General features: G+C 40.4%; 1 protein-coding gene across 5 annotated transcripts in view; it reads right to left on the bottom strand.

The window, feature by feature from the left end:
* Window positions 1-4,683: 4,683 nt before the first annotated feature.
* Window positions 4,684-17,664, bottom strand: part of macrod2 (mono-ADP ribosylhydrolase 2) — a 384,274-nt gene continuing 371,293 nt past the window's right edge. For 3 of the 5 annotated variants that reach the window (XM_019266258.2, XM_010729925.3, XM_027277736.1), the window contains 3 exons: window positions 8,356-8,394; window positions 7,856-7,927; window positions 4,684-5,998 (listed from right to left, as the gene is read on the bottom strand). In XM_019266258.2, the coding sequence (XP_019121803.1) occupies window positions 5,976-5,998; window positions 7,856-7,927; window positions 8,356-8,394 (134 nt within the window). In that variant the 3' untranslated portion in view covers window positions 4,684-5,975. The remainder of the gene's footprint in view (window positions 5,999-7,855; window positions 7,928-8,355; window positions 8,395-17,664) is intronic. The other 2 variants (XM_019266257.2, XM_010729933.3) reach the window with 2 other exon arrangements.

Below are 17,664 nucleotides of genomic sequence, written 5' to 3'. Positions count from 1 at the left end.
TCAATTATGTGACTACAGTATCAACATGGAAGGAAAGTCAAACCTCCTCAGATTAAGATGTTTTGATTCACCCTATAGAGAACCACTAGAGAGTGAAGTCTGTAAGAGGGAATAAAATGATGGTTGCATATTTCATCTGCTGCGCTGTGATCACAGGTGAAGCCCTCAGTCGAGTCAGCCCGCTGCACTTGTAGCTGCTACAAGTGAGTGGATGAGGAGTGAGGCTGTTGCCCTTGGACACACATGAGCATGTCCAAGTACATGCGAATATCAGAGTGCAAGAGCCGTGAACAGTTTAGAGGTGTCTCTGATAGTAGAACAAGCTTCATTAAAATGTAGCTATTAACCAGCTAATGGAATTAGCTCGAGCATGTCACATGGCTGCCACTGAAAAACTGAACATATTTTTATATTATAAAAAAAACTTTATGACAAAGTGCAAAAAGAGGCATTAAGACAAAGTCGCTACAGACTTGTTAATGAACCTTTTCTCAAGTGCCAAACAGTGGCATGTCTTTCAACAATTTATTATCATTATGAAAGTCAGTAGGAAAGTATACTGTTCAGACGTAAAGTGCAGGTTTGAATTAATTCAATGACAATTAACCATCATTGAAGGCTAGTGGCTTAATTAAAGTAGTCTTACAATGCTGAAATGATTTTACAAAAATATATTCCATTTAATATTTGCATACACAAGACATCTGACATTTATTAAAGCGTCTCCTACTGATTTTTATAGAAAATTGAATTTGTAAAACATTATTACACCTGACCTCAGGTTCCCTGCTGCTCTGCTTGTTCTCTATCCTGTTCAGGAACTGCACTTAAGTGCACTCACATTAGATGACTGGAGTGAAAAGCAGCAGGGCTCCAGTAGAAACCCTGCACTTCCCTCAGCTGGACTTCTACGTTCTTGATCTTAAATGCATTGCTGATTCTATATCTGGAAACTAACATCCAGGTGACATTTTACATTAATGAGTCACAGAACATCAGCGTAAACCGAGTCTCTCAGAGTTACAGGTAAATATGGTTAATGCATTCCGAGCATATTTAGAGCTGTTGCTTCTAATTTCCTTTCATTACGCTTTCTCGATGTTTTTTTCTTCTGTTGGAAAAAACAGAAGCAGAACATTTTTAATGACTTCTGAAGTAAATTCGTTAACAAGGGGAGCAACACATTGAGTCTCCTTTCCTTTCCTGACTGCACTCAGTTTATTAGTGTTCTATAAAGAGATGTTGACTTTTAAATCTCATCTTTCGATTTATCTCACCCAAAAAGAGATTACTGCACACACACTGGATGCATTCATTTAGACGTAATCCAAATAGAGGAATGTTGACCAAATTAAAAGCGTTGACCTAATGGGTAATGAGGACAGTTCAGAGGTAATGATGCTAATTCAGCTGAGGTTTATCAACAGATATTGTTGATGGGTCTCCAATTTAATTAAATACTTTTATTGGCAGTTGCTCTCTATCAGTGTTGGTGGTAAGCAGGTTAATGCATAAAGGAGCAAAATGAGTTCACTGCTTCACAGCCTCGGTGCACCCATTAGTTTCATAACCCATTTAAATTTCTTATTTTACACCAAACCAAGCGGTGTTTTGTTTTGCAACAGGAGTGAAATAAATTCAGGTGTGGATGTTGCCCTTGTGAATTATCACTGTTGTTGTTTTGAGCAAGCTCATGGGAAAGAGCATTGATGAACTAGAAGAGAATATGTAGACTTTGACATGGAATGGATAATTTTATACAGTATGTTCAGATTAACTGTTTCAATCAGCCCTTATCTGTACTGTAGCTATGTAGAGAATTTGTCATATTATTGAATAAGCACATTATCAAGTTGATAATGAGAACAACAAAAGAGAGTGTGAGAGATAGAATTAGTTTATTAATTATCCTCGTTGTCTTCTGTTCTCTTGTCATGAGGGGCCATCAGCATGAGACAAACGTGCTTTTTTAGTCAGACAACAAATGTAATCTGCATAACCGCCTTGTGCTGGCGGAGTTTAATCGACGTATTCTCACTTGTTCAAAGCAAACTAGCAACGCTGCAAGTCAATTTCCTTTCAACTTTTCAGTGGCTCTCACTGCCTTTGAAGACAGGCATCCATAATGAATATCGTCAATTTTCATCCCAATTAGAGTGTTTATCTCGGCTTAGTTCACCTATACTGCTGCCTTTGCCTCTTGTGGGGGCGATGAATTTTCATGAAGGACAAACACTGCACTTCAGATAAAAACAGCTTATCTGCTGCTGGGATTTAAAGCTTTAGAGCTGAAATTATTTCTCCCCAATTTGTTTGTGGTGTGTTAACAGCCAGCATGGCGCCGGGTCACCGCAGTGTGGCGGAAGGGTGGAAGAAAGTGAGAGGAGTAGGCATCAGGGGAGTAGTGGGAAAGCTAAATGAAGGAGAGAGAACACAGTAATGCATGTTTATATAAGAAGAGGTCCGCAGAGCTTTCATCTGGAAAATGGAATAAACGGAGCAACACATCTTATCAGCCCACACCTGCTTGACAAGACCTGTCAGACAGACACTGACAAAAACATGGCAACTTCACAGGTCAATCAGCACTACTGTCACATGCATAAATGCTCTATCATGCGTTTATGGTTTATTTCAGATGCAGTGCCTGTGAGATGTTTTCGCAGTGCTGTTAACAATGTCAGTGAACAGTTTCAGTCTCACAACTGTGATGTAAGCCAGAAAATTCAACATTGTTAGGTGTAAACTAGAACGGCAGGCTGTTTTTGTGGAATAGGCAGTTTGCTATTTAAGGCCCGAAGTGTTTTGTATGCCAAGGAGCCGGTGCGTAGCAGCAAGCCTGTGCGATGGAGCCGTTTCCCTTGACATTACCTACTGCTCAAGTTTAGGGAACCCTCTGCTCTGACATGCAACATTTAAATGAAGTCATTAAAATTTAAACCGTCTCCGTTCCAGGGACAATCACTCCTGACATCTGCTTGGCATGCGACAAGTTAATGGAACATAAACATGGTAGCTTCTAAAGCGACGTGAAGCTTGTTTTTCATTGGCTTTCCACAGCAACAGATGAGAAACTTGTTGGTAATAATTTTTTTTTGCCAATATGATATCCAAAATTGACAACAAAACACCATGTCTTGTATTTGATTGATGTTTTTCTGGAGATAAAGAATATCTGTTGCTATTTTTCCTGCACTGGAATGAACAGAAACATGTTCAAGATTATTTTTCTGTGATGAACTGAATTTGCACTGATATGAATTAGGGCGTCCTAGTAGCTTTATGGTTATTCACGATTTAACCCAGTTCAGTTCCAGTCAGGGATCTTTGTTGTGTGTCACATCTCTCTCCCTGTCACCCTTTGTTACCTGTCCATCTCTACATTGCAAAGGCAATGGAAAACAAACCTTTTAAGTGAAGTCCCCTGTGAGCAGACTTTGATGTGTAAAATCAGTGGTGTACTGCATGTGAAAGTGTATAAAGCCTTTTTTGTGGCTGCAGAGTGTTAAATTGCCTCAAGTGATGTCATGTGTTGTGTCAGAATTGGTTGTGGCTGAAGTTTTTAGATAAAAAATGTGTTTACCAGACCTCTGTGATCAACTTATCATCTCTGCTATCTGAGGCCAGTAGCTCCAGGCTACATTAGCATTACGTACAAACGTGAATCTCTGACTGAACTGTTGGTGCTCAAGTTGCATTCTGGGTAAGGTAGATGCAAAAGAGCAATAATGTATTTTGATTAAAAATGGTCCACTTTGCAAATTGTACCCTTTGATTCGCCCTATAGCATCTTAACAGTGTAGACAGGGACACACATTATGATCACATAAAAATATGATTCTGGAGTGACGACACTCCCAGTCTGGGTTGTTTGGTGTTGACAGTCCAGAGATAAAAGCATACACTGAGTAATGTTGAAGGTTTATAAACGTTTGCCCAGCATCTCGGTATAATGTTTGACATTTATGCTAATGAGGACACATGTTCGGGCAAGAGAAATTATTTCACGCAGCTGCTTTAAAAATAATTAAGCGAACAGCAAACTAGTGTGCTGCGTGTAAGTGAAAGAGTAGCTATTATTATATATTATATAATCCACTTCAGGTGTTCTCCCCGTGAAGACTAAAAACAACTGTATGTTTGTGTGACACATATTACATGTGGTTCATCCAGTCTTTGGACCATACATTGGTTTTAATGACAATTGTTAAAATATGTATAGTACTTATATGTAAAAAGTAATGACTTAAGTATAAGTAATGATTTAAAATGTTATTTGAACATAACATCTTGTTTACAGATAAGAGAAGTGATTTATGAGAGAGGTTCTGCTCTGGAGATCTGCTAAGTCTTTGATAACAAACTCCTTGTGAGGTCTTGGGCCATTAGTGAGTTCCTCAGAGGAAGGGAAGGCTCTTGGGTGAGAGGGTCAGCCAGATATCTCTTTTCATTTGATACAGGAGAGAGCCTGAGGGCTAGAGAGGCAGCGTGCAGGAGATCACAGGAATAGACTAATTGTTTCTGTCCCAGAGACACATGACTGATCACTCTGTTACGGTTGTTCTATTTCTCACATATGAGGGGGAGATTAATGGCACCAGCTGCAAGTAAAATAAAATAAAATAAAATAAAAGATTAGCTATTGTCATGACAGAGTTCACAAGTACATTAAAAGCTGAGACATGGCTTCCACCTTAATCTTTATTAGTTGTTTCTGTTATAGTTTAGCAAAGCAAACATCAAAGTATGAAGGCATCATTTCATAGAACTGTAATTCATCTGATCTTTAGTATGGCACCACTGAAAATAATTAATGAATCATACCAACATTTAAAAAGAAATCTAAACCATTTTTTTTAAATCAACTGAGGAAAAAACAAGAAACCATTAACAACAGGTATTAGCCATTACATGATGTACTTAAAATTACAACTCATCTGCAAGCAATACACAACCAAGAATTCATACTTGGACCACCTCCTTAGGTCTGTGATTGTGATTCTGTAGTCTGATATGAAATAAGGCAGATTCCTTCAATACAATTAGAGACAATCTGGTAAGTAGACAAGCGAAAGCGAAGAGGATTCTAATTCCTGTTGGTGAAGATCAAAGCAATTTTCTGGCATGCACTGAAAATGCAACGAAATGAAGGGAAAGACCTAATTGATTTGTTAAAAGACACTCACATCCTCTTTAGTGTGCGCGGGTGTTTGATGAACGGTTTCCTGGTTAAAACAAGGAAAGCTGCTGTTACAGCAGTGGCGGAGATCAGTAATATAGATAAAAGGCCGGGGAGTGACACACTGCCTTACAGACTGTGGTCTGAATCAAGGTATTGGCTGCTTTGACTAAACAATGGAGCTCGAGCTGCAGAAGTGTGTGAGGAGACATGGCAGGTGTCAGTGCGTTGCACTCCAAGGAGGCCTACAAATGCAGGGTGTTGTCATGTTGTCCACAGTTGAATGTCATCATGACTGTGGTGGCGGTTATTTAGGTTGTAAGAACAAAAGGATGGCAGATGTTAAGCATCATCACGCAGCCTGGAGTGTCAACATGTAGGAGCTGTGGCTGTTGTCCTCTGACAGCTTCACCATGCTCTCACAGTGGGTATAGATCAAATAAAGAGACTTGAACCTGGTTTATCTCATCGCACCCAGCTGGCAAAATGATGTATGACTCTAACACACAATGAGGTATGGCTCATTTTTTTCTGGTTGATATGTTCAAGTCCTATAATAAGGTTTTGTACATACATACATATACATACAGTACATACATACTTCAGGGATGAATAGTTTCTTAACAAAGAGGGAAAAGGCTAAATAAAGGAGGGAATGTGAGCATCTTGTGAGTAACTGGTTGTCCTGGGCCAGTGTCAGAGCCCATACTGACATGGGCCAGTCTGACACCAGTGTGGTTGGCTTCGCACAGTTTGCTGGCTGTCAGATGAGGTTGATTGTCCGTCCCTCAGCTGGTCATTCTTTCTTCTCAACAGTGTCTGGAAAACAAATTCACAGTCTCAATCTTTTGTATGGCCGAATTTCTGGTTCTCCCTTATCTCTCTTAAATATTACTGTTATTAATGGTTCACATGTGGGATAATAGTAGCGGATTTCCATTAACAATCTGCACTTGGTTGAAATGATAATTGCACTACAGAATGAAAGGAGTGAAAGGAACTAGAGCTGAAAGGATAAGGCAATTTGACCGTTTGGTTGATAAGTAGAAACAATTAAAAAATTCAGTTATTTTTCAAGCAAAACTGCTACATATTCGTCTTGTTCCAGCTTCTCAATCATGAGTACTTGCTACTTTTATTAGTCTACATATCTCTTTATTGTCATATATATTGGTAAATTGACCATATTCAATTATTAATTTTGGGGTGTTGGTTGGACATAAGGACCAATATGTTGACTCGTAAATTATGGCTAATCTATAATGCCAATAATTATGAGTTAGACTACGAGAACAAACAATAAACGGCCATATTTTCAGAGCCTTAACAGTCGTAATGTTAAAATGTAGTTCATCTTAATATTGGCTTTAGAGGAAAAAACATTACCATCAAATGGGTTTTTGTTTTCTCATTGAAGGTATGAATACAGTCATGATATTACATAATAATCTGCCTATAGAGCAGGAAATATGCAATGCTGTTCTTTTTGCATGAGAGTGGTGTTAATGTTAGCACATAAGTGGAGTAGTGTGAGAAGAGGGAAGTGCACATCATGAAAAAACAATGATTGGTTTTCAGGATAGTTTGTCATGGATCAAAAGCAATGGGACACGGCACAGGGGGTCACCCACAATCTTTAGGAGACATTTTCTGAGGACCAGGAGTATCTTTACCAAATTTCACGATCTAATCAGTTGATATTTGGTACAAAGCAAGCGGCAGTCATAACAGGGCAGTGTCGTGTGTTTTGATACTGTGCTCTGGCTAATTTTAACTACACATTATGTGCTACCTAGCTCCCTCATACAACATCCACCCTGATCCACACACTTGTTCGACAACAAGCTTTTTCTTCTCTGGTGCTTTGTCTGGCATTGTTTAAGCTTTCTCCTTTCTACACCAACCCGTTTGTCTCTGCCAAGTTATTTCATATGCTGCTAGCCTGTCCTATTTATTCAACCCTGACAATCTGTTCACAACAGTTGCTTAATGATTTTTTCTACCTGGAAAGTATTTCGATGCCCAAATCTGAATCCCATTCTTCAGCTCAAGAACTCTATAGAGCCACACACAGAACTAATGCAGGCATAGAAATTCATAGCTCTCTCCACAGACAGTACATTCAAATTACATGCTGTCTTATTACCCTAAATCTCAATGGGAACCTGAGAATAACAATAGTGTGGTATCCTTATCAAATATGATTTATTGGCATGATTATTGCCCCAACAGTTTGTGTTGGCTGCATGTTGAAATAATATGCATTGCACACTTGATTTATTAAATGTCTGATAGTGGAGTTTGCAGGTAATTCATCACACTCAATCTCCAAAGACGCGCTGACACGTTTATACCTAAATATCAGGGTCATAGCTGCAGACCTGAAATGGGTAGAGACGATTTACAAATGCATTTGGCCCTGGAGGAGCACATACAAACTGCCTGCCTGCCCCTACAGAGAGAAGGAGATGGAGAGAGACGGAGGGGAGGAAACAGAGACAAGGAGGGTGAAGCCTGGTAACACTTGGCTGCACAGCGCTGAGGATTCTCTGGGTGAAGTGAATTTTAATTCAGCAGCTGTGGCCACTAATAAGAAACCGCTTATAAATAGAGACGTGTGCAAGATAAGAGCGTGCCAGTGAGCGAGCGAGTGTGAGTCTTCTCCCACGCCCTTACCTTTGGACTGAATGCTGTCGGGTGGAATTAAATCAGGTTCTTCTGAGAGCTCGACAGAATCTTTCATCTCTTCTAGACAAGCATAGGGAAGAAAAATGAAAAGAATAGAGAGGGAAAGAGCGGAAAATGTGAGGAGCGACAATGATAACCAAGCAATCTGTTGTCCCATGCAGGAAAGCATCCATTTACCAATAACAACCTCTCTGCACTGCCAAGCTTGTGAATCAAACTGAGGGGGTTTATAGTTCAAATACAAGAACTTTCTGGCATCAGGATTGAACTGGATGTGGATCTGACATCTAATCAGAACGCTTATGTGCACAGTGATATTTTAATGAATGTATGTTGACAGAAATATCAATCCATAATAGCAGGAATGCCAGAAACAGAGGAAGGGGTGGGGGCAGTAGACAGCAGAGAGGCTTCTGTTAAGTGGCAGGATTTCAGCGATGGGTCACAGAGTGAGTAGTTCATGGGGGAAAAACATGATGTTTACTCACCTCCGTTGCTGGTGCCAGTATTGTTGATCTCAGAGACATCTGTAATTCGGAGCACATAAAGATATAGACACATTACTTTAATACTTTAATGTCAAATCATGCATACAGATGTAGTTAAAAGGTTTTATAGATCATTCACAAACCAGTCCAGTTTCTGCATGTAATTCTAAGAATGTCAGATGTTCATATTAAATGGCCAATGTTTCAAATAATGGGGAAAAGTTATGTAAAAGTACTCCCTGAGAGAAAAAAACCTCACACTTCTGACTGCTCTGAATGCAATGCTGAGCATACCCACTCAAAGTATAGCCCATCAGTCTTATTCGACCGCTCTGCTCCGGACTATCCTTCAAGTTTTTGGAGGTTGTGGAGGTTGCTCAGTATGTCTTGCATAAAGTGCTTTTTTAGTTGCGAAGGAAAGTTAAATATTTTCAGTTTTTTCCTCTGATGTCCGCCGACAACTCTGCTTCAACAATCTTTGATTCATCAAAATCTAACCAACTGCAACATAAAATAATGAGTCAACTAAGTGTAAAAATCAAAAACTAATCAGATTTTTGGCTTCACAAAGGACATGAAAATACAATTTTCTGTGTGGAAGTCCTGTGCTTGACCTAATCAATCATCACAAAGTCATTACATAAACTTTGTCACTCTTTACGCCAGAATCTCTAAATGCCTTGTCAAAGTGTCACAACAAATTTGGAAAATCTACTCTTGCAGAATGAGGTGCTACTTTGCTGAATCAAGTCTGCATTTGCAAGAGTTTGCAAATCTTTGGGATCCTTCTCGACACAATCAGTTAGCCAATAGGAAGGAAATTAGCTTTTTGGAATGGAGGAAGAGCCAGGAGCTTAAGGAGGAACTGAAGGGTCACATAAAAGGCCAGTTTAAGATAAATATGGATGTTTGAATCATGCAACCAGCCTAATGGACCCTGAATAAAAATATAGAGCTGGAAATAAGTCTCCTTTGAGATCAACTTCATACTCATGGCCTCAGATTTTCATCTGTTGTGATGTTAAATACTCTTTCATGCCTGAAAATTCAGAGCCTTCCTAAAGATTTATACTTCAAAAAACAGCAAAACAAATGAGAAAAGGGAAGGAGATACATGCAAAATTAATTACAGACTGACGTCCCTGTAAGACAGCCTGAGACCCCCCCCCCCCCCCCCCCCCCCCCCCCCATATCCTCCCTGTTGCATCTGTAGTCACACAGCTCCTTCTTTGTCACTCCCAGAGCAAACCTTGCTGCTTCCCCCTTTGCAACAACAATCAACCAAACAAAGCATACCATAAAAACAACCACTCTCCCCAGACAGTCCAGTAATGATGTAAACAAATACAACTGCTCACGTGTGATAGAAGAACGTGTCGAATCCAAAGTGGTTTAACTGTTCTGTATGCTTACAGTAACAAGTCTGCCATCAAGGTCATTTAATCCTGTGGTTGTAATTGCAGGCGTGGATACACGTGCCAGGTTACAGCATGTAAACAGCTCGGGCATTACTTTTACTTCCCCGGCAATTTGGATCTGCAGGCTATTGACAACGTGCATTACACAGCTTCTTCAACATGAAGTCAAACTGATTTAATCTGTTGCAACATTTTGGAATTAAATTTCTCCTCCCTGACACACAACCGGGACTGGAGGACTGTTGAAGCGGAGGAAGGAAGCAACAGTCTTTTTGATCTAAGGGATGATACTGTCCAGGGGGAGAAACATCATCATGTTCTTTTACAGAAACTCTTTAAAGGGTAATTCTGGTTATATACAACTTGGATCTTATATTCATAGTTTCAGCTCTGTTTTTTTTATCAGTGATGATTATAGTATACTTACTAAGTTAATTGCAATTGTTAATGCAAAGAGTTAGAGATGAGTTTTACATTTTTGACACTCTTTATATTGGTTTACATCCAAATACTACTACTACTAGTACTACTACTACTACTACTACTACCACTACTACTACTACTACTACTACCACCACCACCACTACTACTACTACTACTACTACTACTACTACTACAAATAACTCACTAATAATAATAATAATAATGTTTGTCTGAACATGGCAATTTCATGTTCCAGGATCTCAACAATTACGGGAACAATTTTATTACAATCACGGAATGAGAACCAAATTGTAATAACACAGAACTATCTTTTGACGGAATGAGAACCAAATTGTAATAACACAGAACTATCTTTTGATATTTTATACCTTATTATAAAGTAATCAGAGAAGCAGATTTACCACCAGATTCAAATCTTCTCTGTAATGACAAAAGTAGTATGCTCACGATGTAGCACATGTGCTCAGGAGCCAGGGGTATGGTGTCAGCTGTGATGAAATAAATTATGCATACGCATGAAATGATATGCCATGCATTAGCACTTTCTCACATGATCACTTTACGGATATTACAGCTGATGGTGGGACATGTGGAATATGCCCGATGTTGTGACTCCTGCTGGAACAGAGCCTCCATCATGTTTGCTTTTTTTATTTATTTATCATTTTTTTATAAGCGCTTGCGTAGCATGCCTGCGTGCAGCAGCAGGAGCTCACTGAAACACTGGCCTCATCCCAGATGCTCCCACCTCCCTTTCTCTCAGGTAACAACAACACAGTCTGGATTCCAGGGTAACATCATCTTCCTCTAATATACAGCGCTGATCAAGACAAAGCAAAAAGCTCTGAATTTCAGTTGATTTCCTCTCCTGCTTGCCTGAAGCTCAGAGGGAACAGCAACGCTGGTCTGTCTCGCTCTCTAATTTGACTCTTGTGTGCTGACAGTAGAAGGGCTATCATTTAGGGAGGGGGTGAGAGTCGACTGTGGTAAACACATAAACAAGGATGGGGGGGAGAGAGAAAAACGGGCCTCTGTCAAGGTTCTGGTGAAGGAAAGGCTCAGTCCACAGAGGGCTGATAAGGAAAAGAGAAAAACAGAAGACTGAATTAAGTTCCTCAGCAGGAAACTAGACAGCTTACACCAGTGATTCTGAAAGCTGGGACAATGGACCCTGAGGGGTCCTTGACAGTGTCTCTCATCCTACATTTATGTGAGTTAATTACCAGTTCACATAGTAACAGAACTTGTATACTGTATGGGTTTTTGTGTGGATCTAAATAGGACAAAAAACCTCAACCATAACCATCTACACTAATCTACACACATCTAATCAGCACTAAAACACGCATGGCAGTTCTCTATGAAGATCCTCAGCAACAATGATTGGTAATGAGAGTTTAAAAGGGCTATCTGATCTGTCTTCTTTCCACATATTAGAGCTGTATCTTTTTTTTATGATGTTTCGGGGATCGTTTCACGACTCATTTATTAAAAGTGAACACAGCTCACACACAAGCTCAAAACCATTTAAGGCTTTAGCCAAACCTCAACATTCTTTAACTTTTCTTGCCTTTCAGAAGTTCAGAGAAAAGCCATATATGTGTATGTGTGTGTGTGTCTGTGTGTGTGTGTGTTCACATCAGCACAAATAAGTGAAGGGAGAGGAAGGAAGAGAGTTGGGCATAAGTCACCCTCGTATGCAGACAAGCAGAAAATTACATCCCCCCCACCTTGCATTCATTTATTAGACAAGAGGTAGTTAGCGTTTTGTTGGTCAGCATTAGTGTACCGCACAGCAATATTCAAGTATGATAGAAAATGTATTTGCACTGGACAGCAATGACAAGTTAAGGTTTTAAGGCATCGTATAAATAAAAAGAATAGATATTTGATTAGCTGTAGCTTTCGTATGATAGGTTTTCTCATTATCTCGCAGCATCCTCAAAGAGTGTTTGTCACGATCAGCTGCAGTACTGCTTCCACACCATTTTTAATGTTCTTGTCATTCTAGCTAAGTCAGCCCACAGGGGAGGCAGTCCCTGTGGGTCACCCACACAGCAGCATGGGAACCGTCTCTGCTTAATGTTCCAGACAGGAGCCTTGGGCAGAACAGGAGGTTCTGTTCGTCCCTCAGCCACAGGACATCAAACTGTCTTTTATTCAACTACTCCTTTCTTGGTCAGTGAAAGAATAAAAATCAATGGAGGTGTGGAGTGTGTGGACGTGTCTGTGCCCTACAGTGTCAGTTCCCCAGGAGAATTTCGTCTGTTCATCTGATCCCTAGACCGTAGCGTGATCTGCTGTGTGCTGAACAGGTCCTGGAGCTTTGATCCCAGCCAGTACTCCCAGGTGTCCAGCTGCTCCCACTCAAACAATGGACACAAAAATACAATCTCTGGGAGCTACTGAAAACCATTAAAACCATTCTTTCACTTCCCAATAGTTGCTGAGTACCCTTTGTTAAAAGGACACTAAAGTCTGCCCATATTGAACACACAATGTTTCTCACAAATAAAAAACGTTTACAGACCGAATCACTTCCATAATGCATTTCTATTTAGCTTGAGTTAATCAGATGATGGGTAAAATTATTTCGTTTTCTTCAGCCTTTGTGAAGCAGGCTGAGGGCCACTGCTTTCTCAATAGCATTTTATCTTGAGAGAATAACATAGGAAAAGGTGAGGATCAGTACGAGTATCTATTGAGAAGCTCTGTTCCTTTCAGGAGATGAGAGCAGAATTAATTTCTGTATGTAAACTGGGTGGTCCATGAGGGACTTGGGGCTGGTCTGCATTGGGGCATGTATATTGAAGTATCAAAGAGCCCCTCATTGAACTTTGCATGGGCTAATAGCCTTGGGCCTGGTATGTCTACTGCAAAGATAATTAAAGACATCTCCCTGCTCAAGCAAAACAAGGGTGGGTGGACCTCAACAAGTGCCCAGCCAAAAGAACTAATGAGCTGGTAAATGTGGAAAGCAGCCCATTTTCATATATTAATGTTAGGTTTGTAGTGCAGGCCTGTGGAAAAAGCTTAGCTGCATGAGTTAACACTCTTAAAACAGGGAAAAGGAGATTTTGTGAGGAAGGGGGTCAGTGTTTGATGGCTGTAGTTTTCTTTGCTATGAGATGGAACACTGTCTGACAATCTGAGCCAATTAAAGATCACTGAGCTGTGACTTGCAGGCTAGGGAGACGAAAACAAGCCAGTTCAATAAACACTATGACCGCCCCTCTCTACTGCCATCCTCCCCGAAAAGCCAAGAGTCTTCATTAATATTCCGCCTTTCTTCTCCCTAAGAAAAGGCCATGGGGTTGTGGACACTAAGTAGTATTGTGCTCCCCTGTGGGTTTGGGTAACCTCGCAGTGGTGGCTGTGGTGCAGCTCCACGTTGGGTCAGGGTCCTCTAAACAGACTGAAAAGGCTTGTGCTCATTACACAGGCCTGGGCCATGCTTGACAAGATGAGAAAACACAGAGTGCTCTGAGTGACTGAAAAGAGAACAGGACACCATCTGCTTTGGGGTTAAGCTACAACTCAGAGAAAGTGAGGATGATTAGAAGACAGAGAGAGATGGCAATGGAAAAGAGGGTGCACAGTTGACAACATATGCTGCGAAAACTGAAGGGAAAATGACCACTGGCAAACCTTTGATAAGACACAGCAAGAGCTGAAAGAAACAGGAAAGCCAGTAAAAATGTTGTCTCCGCTGGCAATGTCTCTCACTCTTGATCTCTCTTTTTACTCCTTTTTTACTCCCCACTTTGTCCGAGGCAGTGTGAGACAGTTACAGTGGCCTGTCAGCAGACGAAAAAAAGAGATAAAAAGAAAAGCGAGAACACTGAGGTATCTGAAGATGAAAGGAGTAAGTGAATAACTGATTAAATGAAGACGTGAGAGAGGGAGACAACACAAAAATAGACATGGAAGGGAAAAAATGCAAAAGAGGCCTCCCCCTGTGTGACCTACATACCTGCTAAACCTGCTGTCAGTGGTGGCCTGCTCCTCTCTCATCACTCGCTGAATTACTTTACATAATCTTTAGACTCTCCCTCCGCTGCAAGCAGGCTTGCTGGAAGAAGCTGCTCACCTCTGTCTTCAATACCTATTGTGGTTTACTATATCAAGGTACAGACAGACAGTCTTGCAGGGGACTGGTAAATCTGACACAAGGTGATGTGGCTAACCCCCACAATACATTAAAATGGGACATGCCGCAGTTGAGGGAGGTGTAGAGGCAGCATGTTTATGGACGAAGGCTTGTGATGTTTGTCCGTCACCTAGGATACGGTTCAGCGGTCAGCTGAGTGATTTGCAGTTATGAAGTGATGTATCTTCTGGGCAGCTCAAGGTTTTTCTCAGGAGATCATGGGTTGGACTGGTCAATATAATCAAAGTGCTCGTCTAGACGGCAGTGAAAACCAAGAGCAGCTGTCCATCATTAAAAGGTCAGCTAGAAGCAGCTAGACTGGTGGACCTCAGTGAAAGCAACAAGTATGTGTCAGCAGCATAATGAGGGACTGATAGAGATATAATTATGGCAAAAAAAGATGTTGCACCAATTATTATTACCAAGATTTTTTACTTTTTGCCCAATGATGTCCAATGTAGTGTATTCTGTGATGATGTATTCTAATGCATCACTTCCTAATAATAGCATATTCGTAACATGATAATTATAATATCAGTCAATACACTGTAATATACTGAATTGTAGCATATTATTAGGGCTTTTATTAATGTTTTTTTTCATTATTGATTGCAAATGATTTTTTCAAATGATATAAATAGATATAATATGAATTCTCAAAGCCCATAGTGACATTGGCAAATTGTTTGTTTCATCCAGTCTGAACCCCGAAATATTCAGGTTACGATGTTAAAAAATTACAGGAAATTAGAGAAATTCTCACATTTAGGAAGGCAGAACCATAAAATACTTGAGAAATGTTGCTTTACAAGAACTGCAGCAATTAATAATTTATGAAAATAGTTTCTAATTATTTATTTTTTTCACTTGACTAACTGTTGCAGCTCTAACATTATGTTGTATTGTATCTTATTGCATCATACCCTGTGTGCACTGTGGGTGAACTTACAGAGATGAAAGAAAGGGCTCAATATCTGAGAAACACTAGCGAGTTAAGCGTGCAGTGACATTGCAATCCAAAGGGTTAAAGACTTGAATTCCCAACTGTCATGTTCGAGTCTCAAAGGCCATTCTTGTCGGTATTTCACTTGGATATTCTCCTGTTTTTACCATCAAATCTTCCTCTCTACCTCCAGGAGACAGGCAACTCATGCAGAGATCACTCAAAACAGTATCTCTATGTGCATGTGTTTTAAAAGGCTGTGCATGCACGACAGAGACTAAAAATGTGTTCCCGACTTTTTAAACACACATTTGTTGCATCTCTGCTGGCTGACAAATTTTCACTCTGCTCAGAGTTGATTCATTTGCCAGTTTTGTGAACCAAACAGAGGTGTGGATACGGGATAAGAGAGCTGATCAAAAGAAGAGCTTCAAAGGCGGACAGAAAAAACTGTGTCCCTTGCAGCCTGTTAGATAAGGCCCCCTCCCTAAATGACAGACCCCATATTTCTCATCAGTAAGAGGGTGCTGTTGTGCTGAGGAATGATGGGGGAAAAAATGGACTCCACTCAGATGTGTATAAATGTTATTATTTTGAAAAATGAAACTTTTCCATATTGAAACCACCAGAGTCAATTTGATATCCAGTGACCTAAAATTAACGAAGCAAGTTAAAACAAGGAGTGAAACGGAGAAGCCAAGCCAAATGGAAATCCATGATAAAAGCTCTGTTAATACGGATAAAGATAAGACTGTTGGTAGTTACCGCAAGCCACTCACACACAATGTCTCAGCAGGGCTGTGATTGGTGTAACTGCTGTTCCTTGACTTTCACAGTCAGTGTGAAAAGCTATAAAACACCAGCATAGCCTAATGTCTTCAGCCAGTGGCAGCTTGCTCCCTGAGGAGCCACTCAGTGTTGCAGTATACAATGTTATGCCAAAAGTTAATTGTGTGCTGACAACTCTTAGCCACAGGAAAGACGGTATTGCTCTCCAGAATTAGATTTACATCACCAGTATGCCATTGTTCACAAAAGACCAAGACAAAGGGGCACAAAATAACCAATTAGGCAAAGCTTCATATCCGTTTTGCTTTTGTAAGTCTGCAAAGCGCACTTCAAAAACAACAAATTCTAAAAGGAATATACCAATGAATTCAGGGATAAATAATTCAAGCTGCTAAAAAGAGGGAGGAAAAACTCTCTTTTAATTTGCGATGGATTACTCAGAAATTCTACTCTTTGTACTTGACGCCCTAAAATAAAAGAACAACCACATGGGGTCACTTTGCTCTGATTGTTTTATGTGGACCTTCATATTGCCAGTAGCAAGTCTGCTGGATTTCAGAGGATCCATTTGTGTTGGTTTGTTTTGTTACACTCATGCTATACCACTGGGGGAGTAAAACACATAGAAATCAATAACATCCCCCAAATAACACTTGCAAACAAGAGAATAAAACCAATTCTCATGACAGTTTTTAGAGGAGGATTTGTTACGCCTCCATTTTGATTCACTCTTGAATTCTCATTGTTTGTGGATCTTACAAGGGAGAGACGGTGTGTACATGATGTATATGTGGCTTCTTGGGCACCATATGGCACTTGTTGAGGCAGCTGGGCTTTCTGCTCAGAGCCTGAGAGTAACAGTGCCAAATAAAGCAGCCACAGTCATCTATACTAACATATCCTTGGCACTACGGAAGAAAAAGAAATCATTTGTAGATAGAAAGTGATGAAATCAAGACAATAAAGTAAACTTAAACAAGAGAAAACTTGTGGATAATGAGGATGAACTGGAGTTTACTTGAGTTGCTGTGATGTTTTTTAAACAACAAAACAGGTCTGAAGAGAGAAAAGGAAACCAAGACAAATCAAAAGGAAAGATGAGCAGTCAGAATGTCAGCTCCAACAGCCTCTGGGCTGATGTAATGGTGCCTTGTCTCTCTCTGCTCTGTTGCGACTGAGATTGCTGTGATGACCTGCTGGGTCTGCCTGTCTTTCCATCCTCTTTCACGCCAATTCCCCTTCAGGATCCCTCCTGCCTGGCTTTAGTCATTATATCCCGTCTCTCTACTTGTCCACCTTGTCTGTGCCCAGCCACGCTCAGGTAGCGACCACCCCTCTGTAGTATTGTGCGTAGCTTCCATAGTTAAGGATCTGCTTTCATCCCACAGTCAGCTTTTGGCAGAGGCCGGATTTATCAAAGGCCGGAAAATCTAAGGAATATTGATATATTGAAGATGAAGCTCCCTGTATTGTATGACTGTCTGTTTATATTCAAGAAGCGCAGGAACAGCACTTTTAGTCTGTCGATAATAGGCACTTACTAAACTGTCTGGCAGTGTCATAGG

This window comes from Larimichthys crocea, chromosome III (genome assembly GCF_000972845.2).
Source record: "Larimichthys crocea isolate SSNF chromosome III, L_crocea_2.0, whole genome shotgun sequence".
In the NCBI taxonomy this organism is placed as follows: Eukaryota; Metazoa; Chordata; class Actinopteri; family Sciaenidae; genus Larimichthys; species Larimichthys crocea.
Note: the sequence above shows the minus strand (reverse complement) of the source record. Positions and strands in the feature narration are given on the sequence as shown.